Source organism: Melanotaenia boesemani, chromosome 8, assembly GCF_017639745.1.
Source record: "Melanotaenia boesemani isolate fMelBoe1 chromosome 8, fMelBoe1.pri, whole genome shotgun sequence".
NCBI classification, from domain to species: domain Eukaryota; kingdom Metazoa; phylum Chordata; class Actinopteri; order Atheriniformes; family Melanotaeniidae; genus Melanotaenia; species Melanotaenia boesemani.
The window spans coordinates 17766382-17786473 of NC_055689.1; the positions used below are offsets into that span (position 1 = coordinate 17766382).

Below are 20092 nucleotides of genomic sequence, written 5' to 3' on the forward strand. Positions count from 1 at the left end.
TTAATTACAAAGTGATTGTCAGTCCAGGATACTTCCTTAAGATGTTGGTCGTCGACTTCTTAACTGGACCCACTCTAGGATCCTCTCAGTTTCCTGAGCTTGTGCTCCGTATTGAGTCACATTCGAGGGCAGAAAACATTCCAGATATAAACCATCCGTCTGGTCAGAGGACGGATTATTGATATTTAGAGGAATTGAGTTGGGAAGATCTTTGCCATCTCTGAAATTCTCTTTATGTCTGTGTTGCTAATGGACGAGTCAGTAGCTCCGATGAAGTTTTACTTTACTTTTACAGACGTAATTTAAATCACTTCCACAAAACACATCAGAAAGGAAAGGTGTCTTTATAAAGCCCAACATGATCAATATGATCAAGGGAAGTGGTGACAGCAACAAGAAACGATCACTGAAATGCCATAAAAAATAATTGTCTTTCCAAAATGGTCAGGCTCCCTAAAATAAGAAAACCATTCCTCTCAGTGGCATTACAGCCTCCAGGAACGTGTGCCTTACATAAAACAGAATGAAGGTGAATGCAATTCTGAACATAATCTGTCCACCATCAGTTTATTTCTAAATTATCCAAGTTACTTAGTGTCCAGGCAAAAATGTAAGGACTCATCTATCAAATACAATTACATCTGCATGACCAAGTAGTTAAGTTCCTTGTGTTTTAAGATCTTTATATAAAATACAGACTCCATGTTAATACCTTACAACACACACTGTAGTATTAATAAAGTTTTAAGAATCAAAAACTGTAAACTGAATTTAAAAACATAGTCTGAAGCAGCAACAACTTAGGAATACATTGCTATGACTCTGTACAGTCTAAAAGATATAACAGCTATAACAGCATAGAAGCAACATTATAACTCACCGCTCATAACGCTACACACCATTAAAGAAAAGGAAAAAATGGACATTTTATGTATTATGGGTTGATCGACTCCAAGTACTAAATTACTGACAACTGTACAAAACCTGTTATAATTAAAAATAAATAAATAAAAATAATACTTCCTGAAGCATTACTACAAACAAAACAAAGAAAACCAAAAGAAAATCTAAATGGTATGGCATGTGTGTCCTATGGTTCCAGCTCTTGACTGGATGCAGAACTTTTCAAAAGACAAATATTCCCAAATGTAGAATTAGAAGGACAGATTGCACTAGAATAAAAATAAATTAAAAAATTAATAAATTGCTGTTTATGACTGAGTGATGAAGTTATTTCTTTTTAGTCTTTAAATAAGGAAAAATGGAGAAAAAAAACCTCTGCTTTCTTACCATGACATTTAATCGGTACTGTTTGAATGGTTTTACAACATGATGCATAAAATACTGAAAATAAAAAGCACAAAAAAAGGAGATATGTTTAACACTTCTGAAAGTACAGAGTTCTCGTGTCAGAGCTGTGGTACATGGTGGCATTAGGGAAGGAAATGTTTCCAAATGTCTCACAGGCACCTGCTAAACTGACAGCTCAGTCTATATCTACTTAGTGTGGTCACCAAAAATTGGATTTATTAAAAAAAAAAAAAAAAAAAAAAACATTTGGGGGGAATAAAACAGGAAAGCAGTGCAGTTCTTTATGGTGCATTTTTAGTTCACCATCTAAAGTTTCCTCAACTGCCGCTCTTTGTCTTCCTCGGTGCCGCCCTGATCCCTGACTGACATTTTTACTGCACCACTTCTTAATTTCTGTCTCAAAATCTAAGTCAGACTCAGACTCAGAAGATCCTTTTGATCTTCCTCTTCATCTCTGTACACTTCTATCCTCTTCATCCTCTGTTAAGCCACAGGATTGCTCACTTTCTTCACTGCTGGACAGCATTTTCTTTGTTTTCTGCACTTTTGCAGTCTTAGTGTTCGAGTCCTGGTCTTCAATTTTTTCTGCTCTGCTTCTCTTGGGTCTTCCAATGGGTCTACCTGTGCGCCTCCTTTTATTTTTAGGGCTACCCATTCTCTTCATGTGAACCTCCTCATCTGTATCCCGTTCCTCCTCTACATCATCAAGCTCAGAGTCTGCACTTCTCTCATTCCCATCTTCCCCTTTGTTCATTTTCTTTTTTGGTCCACATCTGGACTTGGCTTTGTGATAACACTGGATGTGACTCTTTAAGCTCACGTTGTGATTGAAGCATTTGTCACAGTGCCGACACTTGTAAGGCTTCTCCCCTGTGTGCAGGCGCAAGTGAGATTTCAGGTGGCTCGCCTGGTTGAAGCCGCGCTGGCACACCGAACACTTGAATGGCTTTTCTCCTGTGTGCACAAACAAATGTCTTTGAAGAGAAATACTTCGAGGAAACTCAAGCCCGCAAAATTTACATTTGTATTGCTTTGGACCTCTGTGATCTCTCATGTGGATTCTACGGTCCCTGTTTTTGGCAAATGTCTCTGAACAATCTGAACATTGATAGGGCTTCTCTTGAGTGACGTGGGTCTGCTCATGAGTGATTTTATCCGTTTTTGTTTTAAATGTAACGTGGCAGTATTTGCACGGGTGCTCGTAGTTTTCATCGTGGACTCTGTTGTGATTACTCAAAGACAGCTCACTGACACATCTCTTTCCACAAATATTACATGAATATGGTTTAATTTTATGCTCACATATGTGCTGCTTTTGCCCATCATAAAATTTCCCACAGTCCGTGCAGAGCCGGCTGTCTTTAGAGATAACATTGTCATCTTCATATGAGCTTTCCTCGTCAGATTCAGAGTGAAGCTGTTCATAAAATAAATGCTCCTCTGGTTCCCAGTCCTCATCTGAATTCAGTTCTTCTGGATCACTGGATATATCTGATTGTTGCATCATTCCTGCAATCTCCGGGTCCCTTGTGTTTTGTCCATCACCCGTCTGTGGGGAACAAACAGATACTATAACAGATCATATCAAATTTGTCCTCAACAAAATAACCCCAACAAAATTCTCTTGAGGATACATTTAAACAATGGTGTATACATACATAATCTGTTTTCTGCCTACCTCTAAAGATACTTCTGTGCATTCTGCCACATCCATGCCTTCAGCTGCTGAGATGCCAGCATCAGACAGATTTTTCCACTGCTTTCTGTAGTCACACTGAAGGCAGTTCAGGTTCAGCTCCAGGTGTACACGACAGACAATTTTCTGCACCTTTACTTTAGACTGGCACAAGGGGCACTTGCTGCGGAACAACTGGAGAAGTTGCTTTTCATTCACAACAAACCTTCTTTCCTTCTGAAGAAGTGCAGCTCTGAGAGAAATAAAAGTATAAATGTTAAAATAAAAATCAGTCTAGACTCGATTCTTCAAAAACGTAAAATGTTAATGTGCAAAAACCATTACTGTGGAACTTACTTTTCCCTGATAATATCAAGGTTTTTAATTTTTTGCAGCATCAGCATAATATCAGACGTAGAAGAATCAGAGGAATCATTTGACCCACTGGTTGCTGGAGCACCTGCAAAATACACTGTTATTCACGTGAAAAGAAAATATTTGAATGAATGCAGACATGGCTTCCATTAAGGACCAAAGACATTAAGGTTCTTACCCATTAAACTGGAAACTTTTTCTATGATAGGAGTTGGACTATCTGAGATTTTTGGTTGTTCACAATAAAAGGAAGAGGCTTCGATTTCCACAGGCTCCTAAAGAGAGTAAGAAAATAGAAAAGGTTTGCACTAACATGCTTTAACATAACAGTCGTTTAATAAAAAGCACCATACGCCAACACTTATTTAGTGACTAAGCAAATCTTAGATGCATTAAAGTGCTGGCTGGAAGATTTGGAATCAAATCCCAGAAACGGATTTTCTAGATGTCAACTGAAGAGGTAATAATGAAGGAACATAAAAACCAGAAAAAGGACCAGAAAAATTGAAGCACCCAGACTGTGTATAACAGGTTGCTTCAAGTCCGGTTCATGAGGGCCATAGTTCTGCTGGTTTTAGACGTTACTCTGCCTCAACACACCTGGCTCATATTAAAGGGTCATCAAGCAGAACTTGACAAGCTGTTGAATCCATTTTTATTTCAATCAGGCATGTTGGAGCAGGGAAACATCTAAAACCTGCAGGACTATGGGTCTTGAGGACGTGAAGATGAAGAGCCCTGGTGTACAAAGTTCACAAGATGGCCAAGTAAGGAATCTGACTGGCACCCTCATCATCAAGAGCTAGCACATGCTTCAACTTCATGGTAGCATTTCGGCTTCCAAGAAGTTTAACTGAAATATTTTGGAAACGCACCGCACATTTCCAGCAGGGGAAGGATAGAAAAACTAACAGTTAACCAGAGGGCAATCGAGCAAGCTTCATCTCAGGTCGGAACAGGGCAAAACTAATAAAAGGGCGCCCCTTTTTCACAAGACCAAAACTGAATCTATGGAATAATTTAAGATAACATGAAGGACAGGTGTAACATGGTGAGTACAACAATGCCACAGAATTATGCGACTAATTGTTTATCATAGATGACTGGCAGTAAGAGCAAAAAATGAGTGATTATATTTGTCACTGCATATATTGGGAGGATTTTGGTTAGATCTTTTATTTTAATTAGTGACTCTGAATATGCTGACATCTGTATTTAATTGGTACAAGTATGTTGCTTTAGGTACACCTTTCTTCTCCTGTCGGTCCTTCCTCATACTCTAATAACCATGTTAGCAGATGTAACTTTCCAGGTAACGGACCACAGCTTTTACATTAATTTTATTAAGAGAAGATATTTGTAAAATAATAATAATTTCCAAGAAAATAATTCTGCAAAACTAAATTGCTCTTAATGAATTGAATAATTAAACCACAGCAAATAATGTCAAATATCACAGTCTTCCATAACATAGCATATTGTTCCTGGAGAAAAACTGGAGACCAGTTGTAAATCTTGTCAACATTAAGCTCATTCCCTCCCTGGTGCCACGCGCATTCCTATAAATTGTTGACACAATCCTGTTAACCTATAAATTAGCATTACATGTGTAACCTTGGTTTAACTGTGTTTTCTCCTGTCAAGGTTTCTACAAAGCATCAGAAATATTTTATTTATAAGAGAAAGCAAAGTGTGATCTCAAAAACTCAACTGACGGTTACGTGCTTCAACGCTAGAGGGCGCCAATGTGCGCTGAGAATTTAAAGCAAAGTCAATCTTTTTCCAGTCTTGTCTTCTACCACTCCATGTATACTGTGGTGTAATCTTTGTCATCATTTATTCTATCTGAAGTGCTAAAAGCAATACTGGTTAACAACACGTGCACAACACACACCCACACACCTGTTTTAGCTCGACTTCTTCGGGCTCTTCTTTGACACACACTGTTGGGACTGCACCAGACTTCAACTGGATCGTGTCAGACGTTGGAGCTGGGTTTAAAAAGCAGTCACGGGTGAAGTGTTCACTACAAACACTGATGTCAGTACATGATGATTCTTTAAGTCGTTGGCTGTTGACTTCTAAAACAAACTGAACCCATTCCAGTCTCTTCTCTGGGTCTTCTGGCAACGTAAACCGTCGCGCATTGCGACGCCACGAGTCACATCCGACCACGGAACACATTTCCTATTTAAGTTCTGTTTTCCCGGTGTTGTTGCACATTTAAAGTTGCCACGAACTGCTTCTTTCATCGCCCATGACCTGCATAGCTAACAAACGGGCATTCTTTCTACAGCAGTGACGGCAGCGGAAAGGGCGGAGTTTTGTGTTGGGTTCGCGCGGTTTTGTATCAAGCGTACACCGGTTTAATATATTCTGTCACCTTTTAGATTCTGTTTTCCAAATTCTGAGGGAACTGACCAGATCCAGTACTCCTACACTATTATTCCACAGTCATCCATTTGTAATGTGTGTTTTTTTTTCCTTTTCAATATTCATAAACATTTCTGCAGTAATGTTGCCATCATAGAAGTGTAAATTATCTTAAGTAAGGGCATTAATGCAACCTCATACAATCACAGACCTTGGTTATTGCCCTTGTTGCTGATAACCAACCTTTGGGTCTTTGGTCCAGAGTACAACTATGAAATTTACACTATTCTGTCAAAAGTATTCGCTCACCCATCTAAATAACTGAAATCAAAGATCCAATCACTTCCATGGGCACAGGTGTATAAAGTCAAGGCATGCAGACTGTTCCTACAAACATTTGTGAAGGAATGGTCGCTCTCAGGAGCTCAGTGAGTTCCAGAGCCTGGGTATGGTGGTTCCAGGAGAACGGTACTTCGCCGACTGTATTGTGCCAAGTGTAAATTTGGTGGATTATGGTTTGTTTGCCCTGGATGAGCAAGTTTGGTGTGGATGAACTTGATTGGCCTGAACAGTCCTGACCTCAACTTTTGGGATAAATTAGAGTGAAGGCTGAAAGCCAGGATTTTTCATCCAACATCAGTGTCTGACCTCACAAATGTGCTTCTGGAAGAATGGTCAAAAATTGCTATAAGCACACTCCTAACCTTGTAGAAAGACTTCCCAGAAAAGCTGAAGCTGTTATAGCTGCAAAGGGTGGGCCAACATTATACTGAACTCATTTGATTAATAATGGGATTTCTATTAAGTTCATACAAGAGTCAAGGTAGGTGAACCAATACTTTTGGCAATATAGTAGATTTGCAATACTGATTTGTCACACCACATTCCACATTTCCATTTGGTGGTGGTTCATCCGATATGCCCATATCCCTGAGAAGGGGGACTCTGCCTCTGGACAGAGTTAACATAAAACTTTACTTTGTAAAAAAAAAAAAAAAAGAAGCCTCAACTGGTACCAGCAAAAGTTTCGAAAAGTAACCCATTACCTGTGTGGTTATTCTGTATCACCGAATGATGAATGACAATACCGATACATCGAAGTCTCTGGATCATCACCCATTATTTTTACTTTTTTCGTTCCAATTTTTAAGTAAACAAATTGATTTAAAGTCATTTGTCAATTTTTCTTTTCATCTGCTTTTCTGAAGGTTTAGTGAACAATAATAACTTTGTAACATTTGAACTAAGAATGCCAGAGTTTGATGTAAAAAGGATGAATAAAACCATAACAGACATGTCCAGGTGCTAGAACAGGAGGTTAAGTAAATAACATATATTGTATAATGAAATTAAGAAAAATTATTTAAAAAAGGAAACTAAGCATTTAAGCTCAGTTTAGTATATCCAGTCAAAACAGTCCACACAGTGAACAAAGGCTGAAATCAAAGCAAACATTTTTCTTCCCACTAAAAAAGGCAAAGAATCATTATTATTTTATATAAATTGAAAAATACTTTTATAGGAAATTGGTCCAGTTCTTTATGAATTCTATTTCAGTGCCTAACCCCAAAAATACATTAATTCTGTATGTCCTCCCTTTGCTTCTGCCCTTCTGCTGCGCCTCTTCTTAGTTTCTGCTGGATCAAAATCAGTCAAGCCCAGAATGTTCTGATGTGTCTCTTGGTTTCTCTCTGTTCTCTTCACAATCAGTGTTGATATCGGAAGGTTCACCTTCACCTTCTTCATCTGCACGTGCTTTTCTCTTTCGCCTCTTCACTTGTGATTTTCTAGCCTCTCTGTTTGAATCCTGGCTTTCCGCTTGATTTTCCCCAACAACCTGTTCTGATCCAGACCTTTTAGGCCTTCCAATTGGTCTGCCAGTCGATCTCTTTTTACATTTTGGTCTATATAAACAATCCATCTGCACACCATCATTTGAATCCTGTTCCTCTGCTAGACCACCAAACTCTGAATCTGCACCTCTCTTACTTCCACTTCTCTGTGCACCATCAGCATCACTTTTGTTCATATCGTTTTTCTGCTCAGGTCCAGTACTCGCAGTGTGATAACGCTGGATGTGACTCTTTAAACTCACGTTGTGATTGAAGCATTTGCCACAGTGCTGACACTTGTAAGGCCTCTCCCCTGTGTGAAGACGCATGTGGGATTTCAGATTACCTGCCTGAGTGAAGCCACGCTGACATACTGAACACTTGAACGGCTTTTCCCCTGTATGCACCACCACATGTCTCTCGTAGTCCTTTTGCGAGCGGAATTTCACATTGCAGATGCGACAATTGAAGGCGTTTGGGCCTCTGTGATCTTCCAGATGTATTTTCCGTTCTTTATTTGTGGCAAATGTCTCTGAACATTCTGGACATTTGTACGGTGTCCCTTGGGTCATATGAACCTGCTCGTGAGTGATTTTGTCTGCTTTTAACTTGAACGCAGCGTGGCAGTATTTGCAGCGAAACTCATAGTTTTCATTGTGGATCCTGCTGTGAATATTAAGAGCATGCTTGTTTATACATCTGCTTCCACAAATATTGCAGGAGAAAGGCTTCAGTTTGTGCTCACATATGTGAGGCCTTCGTTTATCAAAAAATTTTCCACAATCTGTGCAGAGCTGACTGAACTGAGGAGTGAGTGCAGGATAATAATTGTCATTACATTCTTCCTCATCTTCGTTGGAGTCTTCATTTGTTTTAGCATGGAGCAATTTCATTGGGTAAACACTGTGAGATGGATTCCAGTCTTCATCTGAATCCGTGTCATCAGGATTGCTTGATTCATTTGATCCGTTCATGGAGTCACTCTCCTCATCATCATCTAAACCAACCTCAGGAGCACCTGTGATGTTGCTGGATGCTTCATCTGCCGGTGTTGCCTGTAATACAGTAACAAAACTGAGCAGGGGGTCGGCTTGTTGAAATAAGTCATTCTAATCAGTTTTTAAAATGTCATCAAATTAGGCTGAATGCAGGTGTTATTTACAGGCTGTTGATATCTCTCTGAATGCACAGAGACTTCACAAGCAAAGCATCAATGTGTTACTGTGTCTGACTGCTGATGTTCCACTTCTATGTTTACCTCTGAGCCTCTAGTCGGAGGTCCATTTTCAGCTGCTGGGACATTCCCATCAACCTGATTTTTCCACTGGTATGTGTAGTCACACTTCCGGCATAGCTGGTGCATGCTGATGACCACGCCACGAGTAACCTTGTACATCAGGAGCTTGGCTCCACACGACGGACAGTTGCGGCCGAACAACTGGAGGAGGCGTTTTTCGTTCACAGGAAACTTCCCCTTTTCCTTTAAAAGTGCAGCTCTAAACAAAAAAAGCATTTTAGATGACATTAGATAAATAAAGTAAAGAAAATGTTTTTGTTCATTTTGGGTTTTTTTTTTCAAAGCTTACTTTTCATTGATTAAGTCAGCATTCACACATTTTGGTTGTATTTGGCTACGTAGAGAAGAATCAGCTGAACATGAGGCTCCACTTGGGAAGCCTGCAAAGTACATTTAATATGAACAAATTATAAGTCAAAATATATTTGAGAAAACACATAAATGTGCTTTTTAAGAACAGTTAAGCTGTACCCAGTGAAGCCAGTCCTGATTCTTCAGAACAGGAATTTGGCCCTTCATGCGTTTTGAGTTGATCGTGATTACCAACAGCTTCTGAGTTATCCACAGGCTCCTACACAAAACAAGCAAAGGAAAAACCTAAAGTTAACCTAAAATAACACACAATGTTAATCATTTATATTTGCTTTATTTTACAGTGTTTGTTTAATCTTTAAATCACAAATCCCTCCATAAGCCCAATAAGTTAGTTCACAATTCTTCTGCTGACATCACCACCAGATCCCCCTCTAGTCAACATGTCCCTCCTTTTATTTTTGCTCCCGGTTAAATTTTGGATCAGTTTAAAATTCTACGGTACACATTAATTGTTTCACTTTTAAGTTTCAGTAGCTACTGTCTCTGTACAGCTTCCTGGGCTTCCAATGGTCCAAGAAGTTTCTGAGGATGGCACAGGCTTACATGCAAATGTCCAGGAAATAGACTTATTTGGTTTCCCCAGGGAGATTGTAAGTTGATTTGTTTTTAGGCTGTATGCCCCATAATTCATCAAAATAATTGAAATAATGCTTGTGCAACCGGCAGCAACACAAGCCCAGAACTCCCCTACAAATATGTTTCATTTTCAACTTTATGCCATATGCAGTAATGGTCCATTTATTTATTTATTTATTTAAGGTAACAAAACTGACTTTAGCTAACCAAACTTTTGCATACCACTGCTATCTGTGATAGCAAAGCACTACTGGGCTGTAATACTGCAGTCATTCTGTTTACTTATGGGCTAATGTATATTCATCACACAATCACATGGACTACATCATAAAGTGATTTGTGTGTGTCTCATTGCAACACTCACATTTCTGTGGCTTTCCACAGGATCCTCTAGTCCTGAATTCAGACATGTTGGGACAGCGCCGGCCTTCAGCTGGACAATGCCATTCAAATTAACAAGACAGTCGTCTGTAAAGTGTTCACTACACACAGTAATATCAGTCCAGGATGATTCTTTGAAGCACTGCTTGTTGACTTTAGCTAGGAACATGACCCACTCCAGCCTCCTCTCTGGGTCCTCAGGTAACTTGAACTGTTGAGCACTGCGGCACCATGAGTCACATCCATGGATTGAGCACATCCCGGATTTATATTTGGTCCCTCTGGCACTTAAATTCCTGGCAATAGCAGGTAAAAGTTTACTAAAACCAACATAAACAGAAATTTTTAAACCACAACACTAAGCTAATTTAGCTTGCAGTTTTTTTTTCAGTCAGTAATGCTAATAGTTTGCCGTCACGCATACACCGGACTGCACAGGCTCAGACTTTACTGCCTCCATGTTAGCTTAGTTGTCATTAGCATAGTATTGCTAACTTTGATCAGAGGAAATTTAACAATGCAAGGCTGACATACAACATAACACTCAAATCATTGTTTTAAATCAAGTTCAAATACATTGCGCATTGTTAACTAGTTGGCTCAAGTACTGCATTTCAGGACAATACCTGAAGCTCATGTACTGAGTGTTAGGGGTTAGATATAAATGTTTAAATTCTACATTATTCTGTTGCATTTCTGAAAATGTACTTTTGTGTTCTTATAAGATCACAGATCAAGAACTTTAATTTCTTTTAGTGAGGATCTTTTCTAATATTCTCATTATTTACTGTAGATAAAGTTATACTTAGAAAGACAGCTGAACTGTTTAGCATGAAAAAGGAAAATGCACGTAATTATTGAAGGAATGTAAAATTTCAAGACTGCAGCTATTCAAACGTGTGATTTTTTTTCTTTTCTTTGAAATCCTTGATGGTCGAAAATTTTACTGAAATTATTGGACTGAGCGAACATTGCCCCTTTGGGCTTTTACATTTTCCCAATTTCCTTATTTTTGTTAAACAATTTAAAGTGATTTAAAAATATCACAATTCCATGATAAATTCATCTATAATCACTGGACTTCCTTTCCATTAATCATAATTCTAAAATTCTGCTGAGTCCTACTGAACTTTGGCAGATTTTCACACTCAGGTGCCCGAACATGGTCAGATGTAACGCCACAGTTATAAAAACAAATCTTTGTTTCTACACACCTATATCTGTTGTTTCTCTGAGGAAGCTGGCAGAGAAACCACCAGAAGCTACCAAAATATTGAGCGACAAGGTACATTATTAGTTAACATGTATTTCAAGCTAACAGAGAATATTTTGAATGGTTATGTTGTGTATTTCCAGGTAGCCATGACTGAAAGAACTACATAAAATAAGAAGGATGTAAACATGTTGCAAAACCACACTTGCATAGCAGTAATGTTACATATAAATGTCAGCTTCTGAGAGTTAAAACGTTTACACCTTCATCATCTGCCAGGCTCTTATGAGTTGGATCCTTCCAGCATCCTTCAATGTCAACACTGTTCATAAACAGATAGAAATCATAGACTGAAAAAACATTTCAATATTTGAAAAAGGACAGAAAAAGATCAAATACTTACACCTCATCCTCATCTGTAGAGTCCTCTTGCTCGTCTTCAGTATTGCTCAAAGAGTACATGCTGCAAAATGTGAAATAAACTAATAAAATTGATACATTACGTGTTAAAAAAAAAAACAACAATAAATTATAGCCTAAAGGAATGCTAACCTGAGTTCTACACCAACCTCTTCGGTCTCTCTGCACCCCAGAAGAGCTCCTTTGTTATGGATATCTTCATCCCTGAACACACCCACACACACACAAACAAAAAAAGGCTGTTTTGCTAAGTTTCTAGGTAAGTTAAACTTGCTGTATCCACATACCATTACAGCAGCAAACTGATGGATGAATAAATTAAAACATAGATAAAAACATGAAAATTAAAAAGTAAGAAGTCTTTATAAGAAGTGTGTAATGAAATAAGTTTGATGATTAAAAAGTCTGATATGCATAGCCACAGTATTACTATTCCAAACTCTGAACATATGAAAAATGTATTTAGAAATGCTAGTTGAGGAAAACATACCCAGACTCTTCTGTAACCCTTGCTGGTCGTGATTCTATGGGTCTCTTACTGGGAGAAGAGGACATATGCCGTGTTTGAAAGCTGGAAAAAAAAGCTCATGTCAGTGCATTTTAATTGGAAAGACTAAGTCTGTCAGAACAGTCTCAAACATTAACGATGTTTTACATAACAAGCTTTAACCAAATTCTGTAGCATGACATCAACCATATATCTTCAAATGTTCTCTGAAAATACAAACACAAGCTTAGCCCATGTTGATGGAGCATAAGGCTTAACAAGGCAAGGCATGTTTATTTGTACAGCACATTTTATGTACAAAACTATTTATTTATTTACATAAAACATTAGCAGCGTTACAAATGGTGCAAATAAAGCACTTTAATTTGCAATAAAACACAATAAACTCATACATTTAAATGATTAAAAACAAGATAAGTTAAAAGTTACCGTGCAGATTTCATGCATAGGCCATGAGAAAAGAAATGTTTGGCAGTTTGTTCCACCTGTTTGCAGCATGACAGCTAAACAACAAGCTGGTGAAGTTTTATTTTTCTATGTTTCTACCAGACAGCAACTACATGGTAAAGTATGCTGCGGCTAAGCAGCATAGCTAGCAGCTCAAACTAAACAATCATAATTTTGCCATGAGTGTAAAACCGCATTTGTGTCAACATGCGGCTTTATATTAGTGACTGAGCAAAACCAAAAACAAGACAAAACAAGCTAGATGATCGTTTATTACTCACAAATCCAATAGCAACAAGGCTAATTCGGCATCCGTCTTGCATTCAGTCTCTTCTCTGATCTCTCTCCAGCGAATAAAAGCTGGCCCGATGTTAACTCTTGTCTTGTCTCGCTCTCTGTCACTTTCTCTCTTTTTTTTCTTGGCTTCCTCCGATAGTATTCTCTTCGGTTTATACGCCGAGTCATCCATAGTACGTGTCCAGAACGGCCAGTGTGTTTATGGAGTTGCTGGTGTGTGGGGCGGTGCCGTAAAGCAAGAAGTGGTTGTCACGTGACAACCCGGGCAGAACCACGCAGTTGAGAAGCGCAGTTTCTAAGATCAGGGTCGCTGCAGGGCCATGACGGTCCCAAGAATGTGCATAATGAATGTTAGTGTACTATCAAAACAGCCAGAGGCTTTTAGTTTTATTGGCCAAAATGTATGCGCTATTGCTTTAATGCATACGTAATAAAATGTTATTTTTTAAGCACAAATGTAAGGATTAATGAATCCACTTGTCTGCAGCAAATAATATTAAAAAATTAAGAGTTTCCGAATACTTGAAACGTGTCAGGGCATATGCAACTTCAGTGAAGTTCCATACACCCTATTATATGATCAGCTGTGCTATTACAGCTGTTTTTCACCAAGTTTTTTTTTACGCTAGTTTCCAGTGTTTTTTTTTTCTGTTTCAGTCTTAAAGATTAAAACTTTATTTTTTCTTTTAGGTTTTATTAGTCTCAATCTTCATTGTTGTAATGAATGCCACCAAACAAGACTTCTTTTTCATTTATCATACATTAGATTTTTTTTTCTGACCTGTGATGGACTGGCAACCCTGCCTCTGGCCCAGTGGCTACAGGGTTAGGCTCCAGCACCCCCTGCAACCTTGATTTAGACAAAGCAGGAATAGAAAATGGATAGATGGACTTCATTTCAGAAGGTATTTTATGTTTATCATTCCTAATTTTTACATTTTAATTTCAGAATGTACACTTTGATGTAGATTGTTGCAGCATTTGCGACCTAATTTAACCGTGTACCACAATATCAGATTTCAGAAGGGGTAACACACACGCATGGCTAAATGATGCTTAAGTTGCAGATGGACATAATCATATTTTATAAAAATGTACAAAAACTAAGACATTTAAAGCTTGAAGACAATAAAACTATTGTTTTGGAGACATTTTCCCTCACTCATTAATGGCATTAGAGCTTGTTGTTTTAATAGTTTGTGACAAACTAGATTTTTAAGCAAACTTCCATTGTTCCTCTAAATAGAAAACAATGTAGAAAATTAACTTTTCAGCAGGTTAGCTTCAACCAACATCTTCACGATATGAAAAATGAAGTATTAAAAACTTATAACCAAAGGAAGACCAAGCATTTAGGATCAGTTTAATACTTCTAGTCTGAAGTCATGGCACAGAGATTAAAAGTACTCTAGAATCATAACACTTCTCTTTGAGTTGAAAGGGAATAACCTAAATACTGATCAATTTGTACATTTATTTTACACCAATTTAACTTCATTTCTGAAAGAAACCAGTCAATTTCCTTATTAATGTCAATTAAATGTGTTTTATTCAGTGAGCAGCTAATTCTTCTGCCTTCCCCTGCGTTTCCTGATGTTTTTGCCATTACTCCTTATTGATTTTGTTGTATTCTTTATCACCTTTTTCCGCCTCTCCTCTTTCTCTTCCGTAGAATCAGGGGATGTATTGCCATTGGACAGCACCTCCTCATTTTCTTCACTGGTACATTTTTTTCTTATTTGTCTCTTAACACGTGATTTTTTAGTTCCAGTATTTGAGCCCTGGCCATTTGATCCAGAGATTTTAGGCCTTCCTTTAGGTCTGCCTGTGCTTCTACATTTGCTTTTAGGTCTACGCATTCCCTCCATCTCATCATCCGTATCCTCTTCCTCCTCTTCTGTGTCAAGCTCGGAGTCTGTATCTCTCTTGTTCCCACTACTCTGAACACTTTCAGTGTCACTTTCACTTTTGTTTATTATAAGTTTCTTCTGTTCAGGTTCAGAAGTCACGCCGTGATAACGCTGGAGATGACTCTTCAAGCTCACATTGTGATTGAAGCATTTGTCACAATGCTGACACTTATAAGGCCTTTCTCCTGTGTGCAGGCGCATGTGGGATTTCAGGTGGCTTGCCTGGTTGAAGCCACGCTGGCACTCTGAACACTTGTATGGTTTTTCTCCTGTATGCACTAATAAATGTCTCTGAATCGAAAGAGGACGGAAAAATTCAATTCCACAGAAGCGACATTTTAAATCCACAGTGCCCCTGTGGTCTTCCAGGTGGGTTCTGCGTTCCTTGCTTGTGGCAAATGTCTCTGAACAATCTGGACATTTGTAGGGCTTCCCTTGAGTCATGTGGATCTGCTCATGAACATATTTGTCCACCCTTAACTTGAACGTAACTTGACAGTATTTGCAGCGAAATTCATAGTTTGCATCGTGGATTCTGCTGTGAAAATTTAGAGCAACCTCATTAACACACCTTTTCCCACAAATGTTGCAGGAGTAGGGCTTCAGTTTGTGCTCACATATGTGAGGTCTTCGTCTGTCAAAAAACCTTCCACAATCTGTGCAGAGCTGACTGTACTGAGGGGTGAGTGCAGGATAATAATCACTATAATTAAATGTTTCTTTAGATTCCTCATTTGGTTTGACATGAAACAATTTTACTGGGACAACACCCTCCACTGGCTTCCAGTCTTCATCTGAATCCATGTCACCAGGATCACTTGATTTATTTGATTCAACCATGGAGTCACTCTCCTCATCAATGAGAGCAACAACCTCAGGAACATCTGTGAGGCTGCTGGACGCTTCATCTGCTGGTGCTGCCTGTAATACAATAACAAGAACAGGGAGGAGTCTTATTTAAAATTGACAGACAGTTTCAGCTGAAGCAGACGAGTGAAAACTTTATTAATTTAATGGTAAGCTGAAATGCAACTAATTCAAAGTACAACCTTTTTGATCTCCATACAGAGCAGTGTAGTTTGTGTATTTTTAAATTTCTAGACATTTTTCTGAATGCATATTTGTAATTAAAGTCACCCTCAGCAACAACAAAAAAAAGTTTTCACCTTGGTAACATTTCTAAGGTTTAAGGTTTCTGTGTTAAAAGACAAATCGTGAGAAATATTAGCCTTTAATGCCTTAACTGGGGACTAATGTTTTAAACCTACAGATCATCACCTGCAATCTGCCAACCATGGGGCCAGAGCCTTGGCCTTGAGGGGATTGGTAGCCTACAGATTGGAGAGGTGGACTTGGGGCTGAAGGACCCAGGTTAAAGTTCCGACTAGCTACGAAAGTCAACCACTCTGGGCACCTGAGCAAGGCCCTTAATCCCCCATATGCTCCCTGGGCACTGGAATATGTCAGCCAAATGTTCTCCAATGTAGTCAGAGATAAGTAAAATCCAACGGCCAGTTTCCCAATTGGGATAAATAATGTGTACATTTATTATTATTATTATTATTTTTATTATTATTATTATTATTTGAAAAAGTAATGTAAGACAGCTTGTATTTATCACAAAACAAAGATGAAGGAAACAATCCTAGCTGCTTGCTGGGTGAGGCTATACAGATATTCTGAATGCAGTAAGGAACCAATCAAATAAGAAGCTAGCAAAACTTATATGAAGATGTTTGATGGGTCTAGCTGGCAGCGAACAGTTTCTCTCCAAGCCAGGAAAGGTACTAGTTGATAGCCATGGGGCCTTAACGTTGGGCTAAACATTTGGTCAAAAGACACAAGACCCTCACAGCTTCTTGCTCAGCTAGAGGGAACTGCCGATAGCCCCCGCTAATCCCAGCTAACATATTGTAGCTTGGACTAGCTTCTCATTTTATGGTGGGCATGGATGGGGCCAAATTAGCATATTCATAAATCCCTATTCAATGAATTTGGAAAATGTGAACAGTGATGGTCCAAGCCATTTTAAAGCCAAGACAGGCTTATTTTATAGCAAAAACTTTAAATTGTACAATTATAGAGAAAAAAGATTAGTTAACAAAAATTTCTAACAGCTGGTGTGGGCTTTTAAAAGAATATGTGTCCGTATGTTTATGTATATATTTGACTACTGATGTCCTACCTTTGAATTTGCTTCTGCACCTCCTGTCAGTAGTTTATTTTCTGCAGCTGGATCACTCCTGTCAACCCAACTCTTCCACTGGTATGTGTAGTCACACTGAATGCAAAGCTGGTTCAAGGTGATGGTTACACCCCGAGTGACCTTGTGCATCTTCAGTTTACCTCCACACAACGGACACTTGCGGCTAAACAACTGGAGGAGGCGTTTTTCATTCACAGGAAATTTCCCTTTCTTCTTCAAAAGTGCAGCTCTAAAAAGAAAAATAATTTAGATTAAATATATATAAAAAAAACACCATCACGCTGCCAAAAGTGCCCAAAGTAGAGAAAGAATGTACAAGTAAAATATGATCTTACTTTTCCTTGATCAAATCTGTATTCACATTTTTTTGTTGCTTTTGACTACACAGAGAAGAGTCAGGTGAACACGAGGCTCCACTTGGGACTGGGCCATTTTTAGAGCCTGCAAAATATAAAAATACATATAATATGATAAATATATAAAAATATTCTAAAGTTAAATATAACGAGAAAACACACCGATGCATTTATTTAAAAAACTAGTTCATTTTTACCCATTGAAGCCGGTCTTGATTCTTCAGAACAGGAATTCCCATCATCTGTTTCAAGTTGATCATGTTGACCAAAAAACTCTGAGTTACCCACAGGCTCCTACACAAAAATAAGCAAAGGAAAGCCTTAACAAGTTAACATGGAATAACATTTTTGTTGGATTAATTTCATAGTGCTTACGTTTTAAGTACAAACTGACACTTGTCCACAGAAGGAAATGTTTTTACACTACCATCAGAAAAATTTCAAACCTATCCAAGTTTTTTGCATTTTGTTTTGACTCCAGTTTATGTACTTGTGCTGCAAAGAACTAAGATTCAACTAGATGATAACCAACATGATATTTTCTTAAATCCAGCTTTTTTCCATTTAAATTTTATGTGGGTAAAATTCCCAATAGCAATGTGGCCATCACCAAGTTAATGATTCTGGAGCAAAAGTGTGAGCTTGCTCATTAGTACTCAGTTGCACTTTCTTTAGCAGGAATCCCTGTTCATTCACACATAAGCCAGGTGTTATTCTGCTTTTTTCAAAATCTCGCCACATATGCAATGTTTAGGTTGACATGGCACAACCCTCAGCTTCCACCTTTTAATATAGCCCACTGGGGATTTTGAGTTGTGTTTAGGATAATCAGAACTTTGTTTGCACCCTCAGCTTTTAATCTGGAAGATGTTCCAGCCTGATGAAAATGTCTCATCTGCAACTGTGTGCATTGGGTAGATAAGCACATCCTCTCCTGACTTTTTTTTTTTTTTTACAGAAACAAAACATTTCACTGAGCGTCCAAACTTTTGTACTACTGTGCAAGCAACATCTGAGGTAACATGAAAGGATCATAAAAAAAAATATAGCATGTTTGCATCTGGGTTGCATTTGAAACTACCGTATTATTGAAAAGCGCATCATATTAACGGAGTCTGTGTAGAAAATTAAATGAGTATGGATTAAAGCACAACATGTAAAACAGGATGTGTGTCGGTGTCATTGTAACACTCACATCACATTCAAAGCTCTCCACAGGCTCCTCTGCCCCTGAATTCAGACATAGTGATGGGACAGCACTGGGCTTCAGTTGCACCGAACCAGTCAAATTAACAAGACAGTCACTTGTGAAATGTTCACTACACACAGTAATAGCAGTCCAGGTCGACTCTTTAAAACGTTGCTTGTTAACATTTGCTATAAACATGACCCACTCCAGCCTCCTCTCTGGGTCCTCTGGTAATTTGAACCGTTGGGCGCTGCGACGCTCTGAATCACAACCAACGACAGAGCACATCCCGGATTTATGTTTTGGTCTCTCTGGCTCTTAGGATGCTCGTTTATTAAATCAGGAATGAGAATGGGACTCGCATTTTTCAATAGTAGCACTAAGCTAATTTGGCTAGCTGTTTTCGGTTTCGGTTGATAGTGCCTGGATGGGCGGGGCTTAATGGGTGGGTGCGAATGATTTGCTGTCTGGCGAACACCGGCCTAAAACAGCTCAGTCTATTACAGCTATTGTTATAAGGGACATAAAATCTTCTCACAAACAATGTAGCTTCAAGTTATAGGCATATATACAGTCTTGACCAGTGATGGAACTTAACTGATTTATTTAAGTACTTCCTATTTTTGATAAACTACTTTTTCTTTGTATTTTTGCATCTCTGGAAATACCTCTTTTTTTAATTGTTTGTTTGTTTATTACTTCATTACATTTGTAGAAATCGTCCTGAGGACATATATTAACTTCCAGTTGGGTCCTTGGGCAATGGTACTATCTAACCATTATAAGTCTGTAAGTTACTGTAATGTAACACATGTAACAAAAATAAAATAAAGCAGCAAAACAAAAACAAATCTGTATACCAGATAATAAACAAAATAGCAAAACAAAAGCTAGATTGCATAAAAGATTAAACAACAATTACACCCATTTTCTTCTGTGGGAATGCTGACATTTTCCACTTGCTGCTTTTCAAATGTGTGTTTGCTTTTTCTTTAACTTTTAACAGTTTTCTGATTGTGTTGCCTTGAACTTTTAGACTAATTTCAGTTTTTCAAATCAGTAACTGACTTAATAATTGGTTCATTAACCAGTAATGCAACTATTTAAAAAACTTAAATGCAACTTTTGCATAACAAGGATGAATTAAATTCTATATAAGAGTAAAAGTGGTTCCGTGAATGACTGGCTACCTGTCCAGCTTGTACCCTGCGACTCACCCCATGAGCTTCAGCCTTCCTGCAGTAATGCATTTGAAATACCTGCTTTGAATAAGTAGGTGTGTGGAAAGAGTAAAATATACTGTTCCTATATAGCACTTTTCTAGTCATATGTTGACCACTTAAAGTACTTT

The 20092-nt window shown here is 38.3% G+C and overlaps 3 protein-coding genes across 6 annotated transcripts; all 3 read right to left on the reverse strand.

Moving 5' to 3' along the window:
- Window positions 1–266: 266 nt before the first annotated feature.
- Window positions 267–5704, reverse strand: LOC121644438 (oocyte zinc finger protein XlCOF8.4-like). The gene is made up of 5 exons (XM_041992351.1): window positions 5264–5704; window positions 3540–3636; window positions 3344–3446; window positions 2990–3239; window positions 267–2860 (listed from the first exon to the last, which is right to left on the reverse strand). The coding sequence occupies exons 1-5, from the start codon at window positions 5543–5545 to the stop codon at window positions 1760–1762; spliced, it is 1833 nt and encodes a 610-aa protein (XP_041848285.1). The 5' UTR covers window positions 5546–5704; the 3' UTR covers window positions 267–1759.
- A 545-nt stretch (window positions 5705–6249) lies between these two features.
- Window positions 6250–14039, reverse strand: LOC121644436 (zinc finger protein 91-like). Of its 4 annotated transcripts, none has more exons than XM_041992347.1 (9): window positions 13862–14039; window positions 12319–12399; window positions 11961–12032; window positions 11812–11871; window positions 10179–10491; window positions 9335–9434; window positions 9153–9243; window positions 8825–9062; window positions 6250–8621 (listed from the first exon to the last, which is right to left on the reverse strand). In XM_041992347.1, the coding sequence occupies exons 1-9, from the start codon at window positions 13975–13977 to the stop codon at window positions 7383–7385; spliced, it is 2310 nt and encodes a 769-aa protein (XP_041848281.1). In that variant the 5' UTR covers window positions 13978–14039; the 3' UTR covers window positions 6250–7382. The 4 variants fall into 4 exon arrangements, with proteins under 4 accessions (XP_041848281.1, XP_041848280.1, XP_041848282.1 ...); XM_041992346.1 differs by lacking the exon at window positions 13862–14039 and adding an exon at window positions 13065–13300; XM_041992348.1 differs by lacking the exons at window positions 12319–12399; window positions 13862–14039 and adding exons at window positions 11410–11435; window positions 11672–11730 and having other exon boundaries at window positions 11961–12033.
- A 55-nt stretch (window positions 14040–14094) lies between these two features.
- On the reverse strand, window positions 14095–19154 carry LOC121644437 (zinc finger protein 600-like). The gene is made up of 5 exons (XM_041992350.1): window positions 18748–19154; window positions 17750–17846; window positions 17532–17637; window positions 17176–17425; window positions 14095–15911 (listed from the first exon to the last, which is right to left on the reverse strand). The coding sequence occupies exons 1-5, from the start codon at window positions 19027–19029 to the stop codon at window positions 14643–14645; spliced, it is 2004 nt and encodes a 667-aa protein (XP_041848284.1). The 5' UTR covers window positions 19030–19154; the 3' UTR covers window positions 14095–14642.
- Between the last annotated feature and the right edge of the window lie 938 nt (window positions 19155–20092).

Excerpts from the sequence above, each read along its gene's own strand:
- LOC121644437 (XM_041992350.1), bottom strand. The coding sequence starts at position 19,029 with ATGTGCTCTGTCGTTGGTTGTGATTCAGAGCGTCGCAGCGCCCAACGG. Across the intron at positions 17,638-17,749 it reads ATCAAGACCGGCTTCAATGG|GCTCTAAAAATGGCCCAGTC; the intron begins GTAAAAATGAAC and ends TATATTTTGCAG. Across the intron at positions 17,426-17,531 it reads ACAGATTTGATCAAGGAAAA|AGCTGCACTTTTGAAGAAGA; the intron begins GTAAGATCATAT and ends TTTTCTTTTTAG.
- LOC121644438 (XM_041992351.1), bottom strand. The coding sequence starts at position 5,545 with ATGTGTTCCGTGGTCGGATGTGACTCGTGGCGTCGCAATGCGCGACGG. Across the intron at positions 3,447-3,539 it reads AAAAGTTTCCAGTTTAATGG|GTGCTCCAGCAACCAGTGGG; the intron begins GTAAGAACCTTA and ends TGTATTTTGCAG. Across the intron at positions 3,240-3,343 it reads CTTGATATTATCAGGGAAAA|AGCTGCACTTCTTCAGAAGG; the intron begins GTAAGTTCCACA and ends TATTTCTCTCAG.
- LOC121644436 (XM_041992346.1), bottom strand. The coding sequence starts at position 13,252 with ATGGATGACTCGGCGTATAAACCGAAGAGAATACTATCGGAGGAAGCC. Across the intron at positions 11,872-11,960 it reads GAGGTTGGTGTAGAACTCAG|CATGTACTCTTTGAGCAATA; the intron begins GTTAGCATTCCT and ends CACATTTTGCAG. Across the intron at positions 10,492-11,811 it reads TCTACAGATGAGGATGAGGT|GAATTTAAGTGCCAGAGGGA; the intron begins GTAAGTATTTGA and ends TGCTATTGCCAG.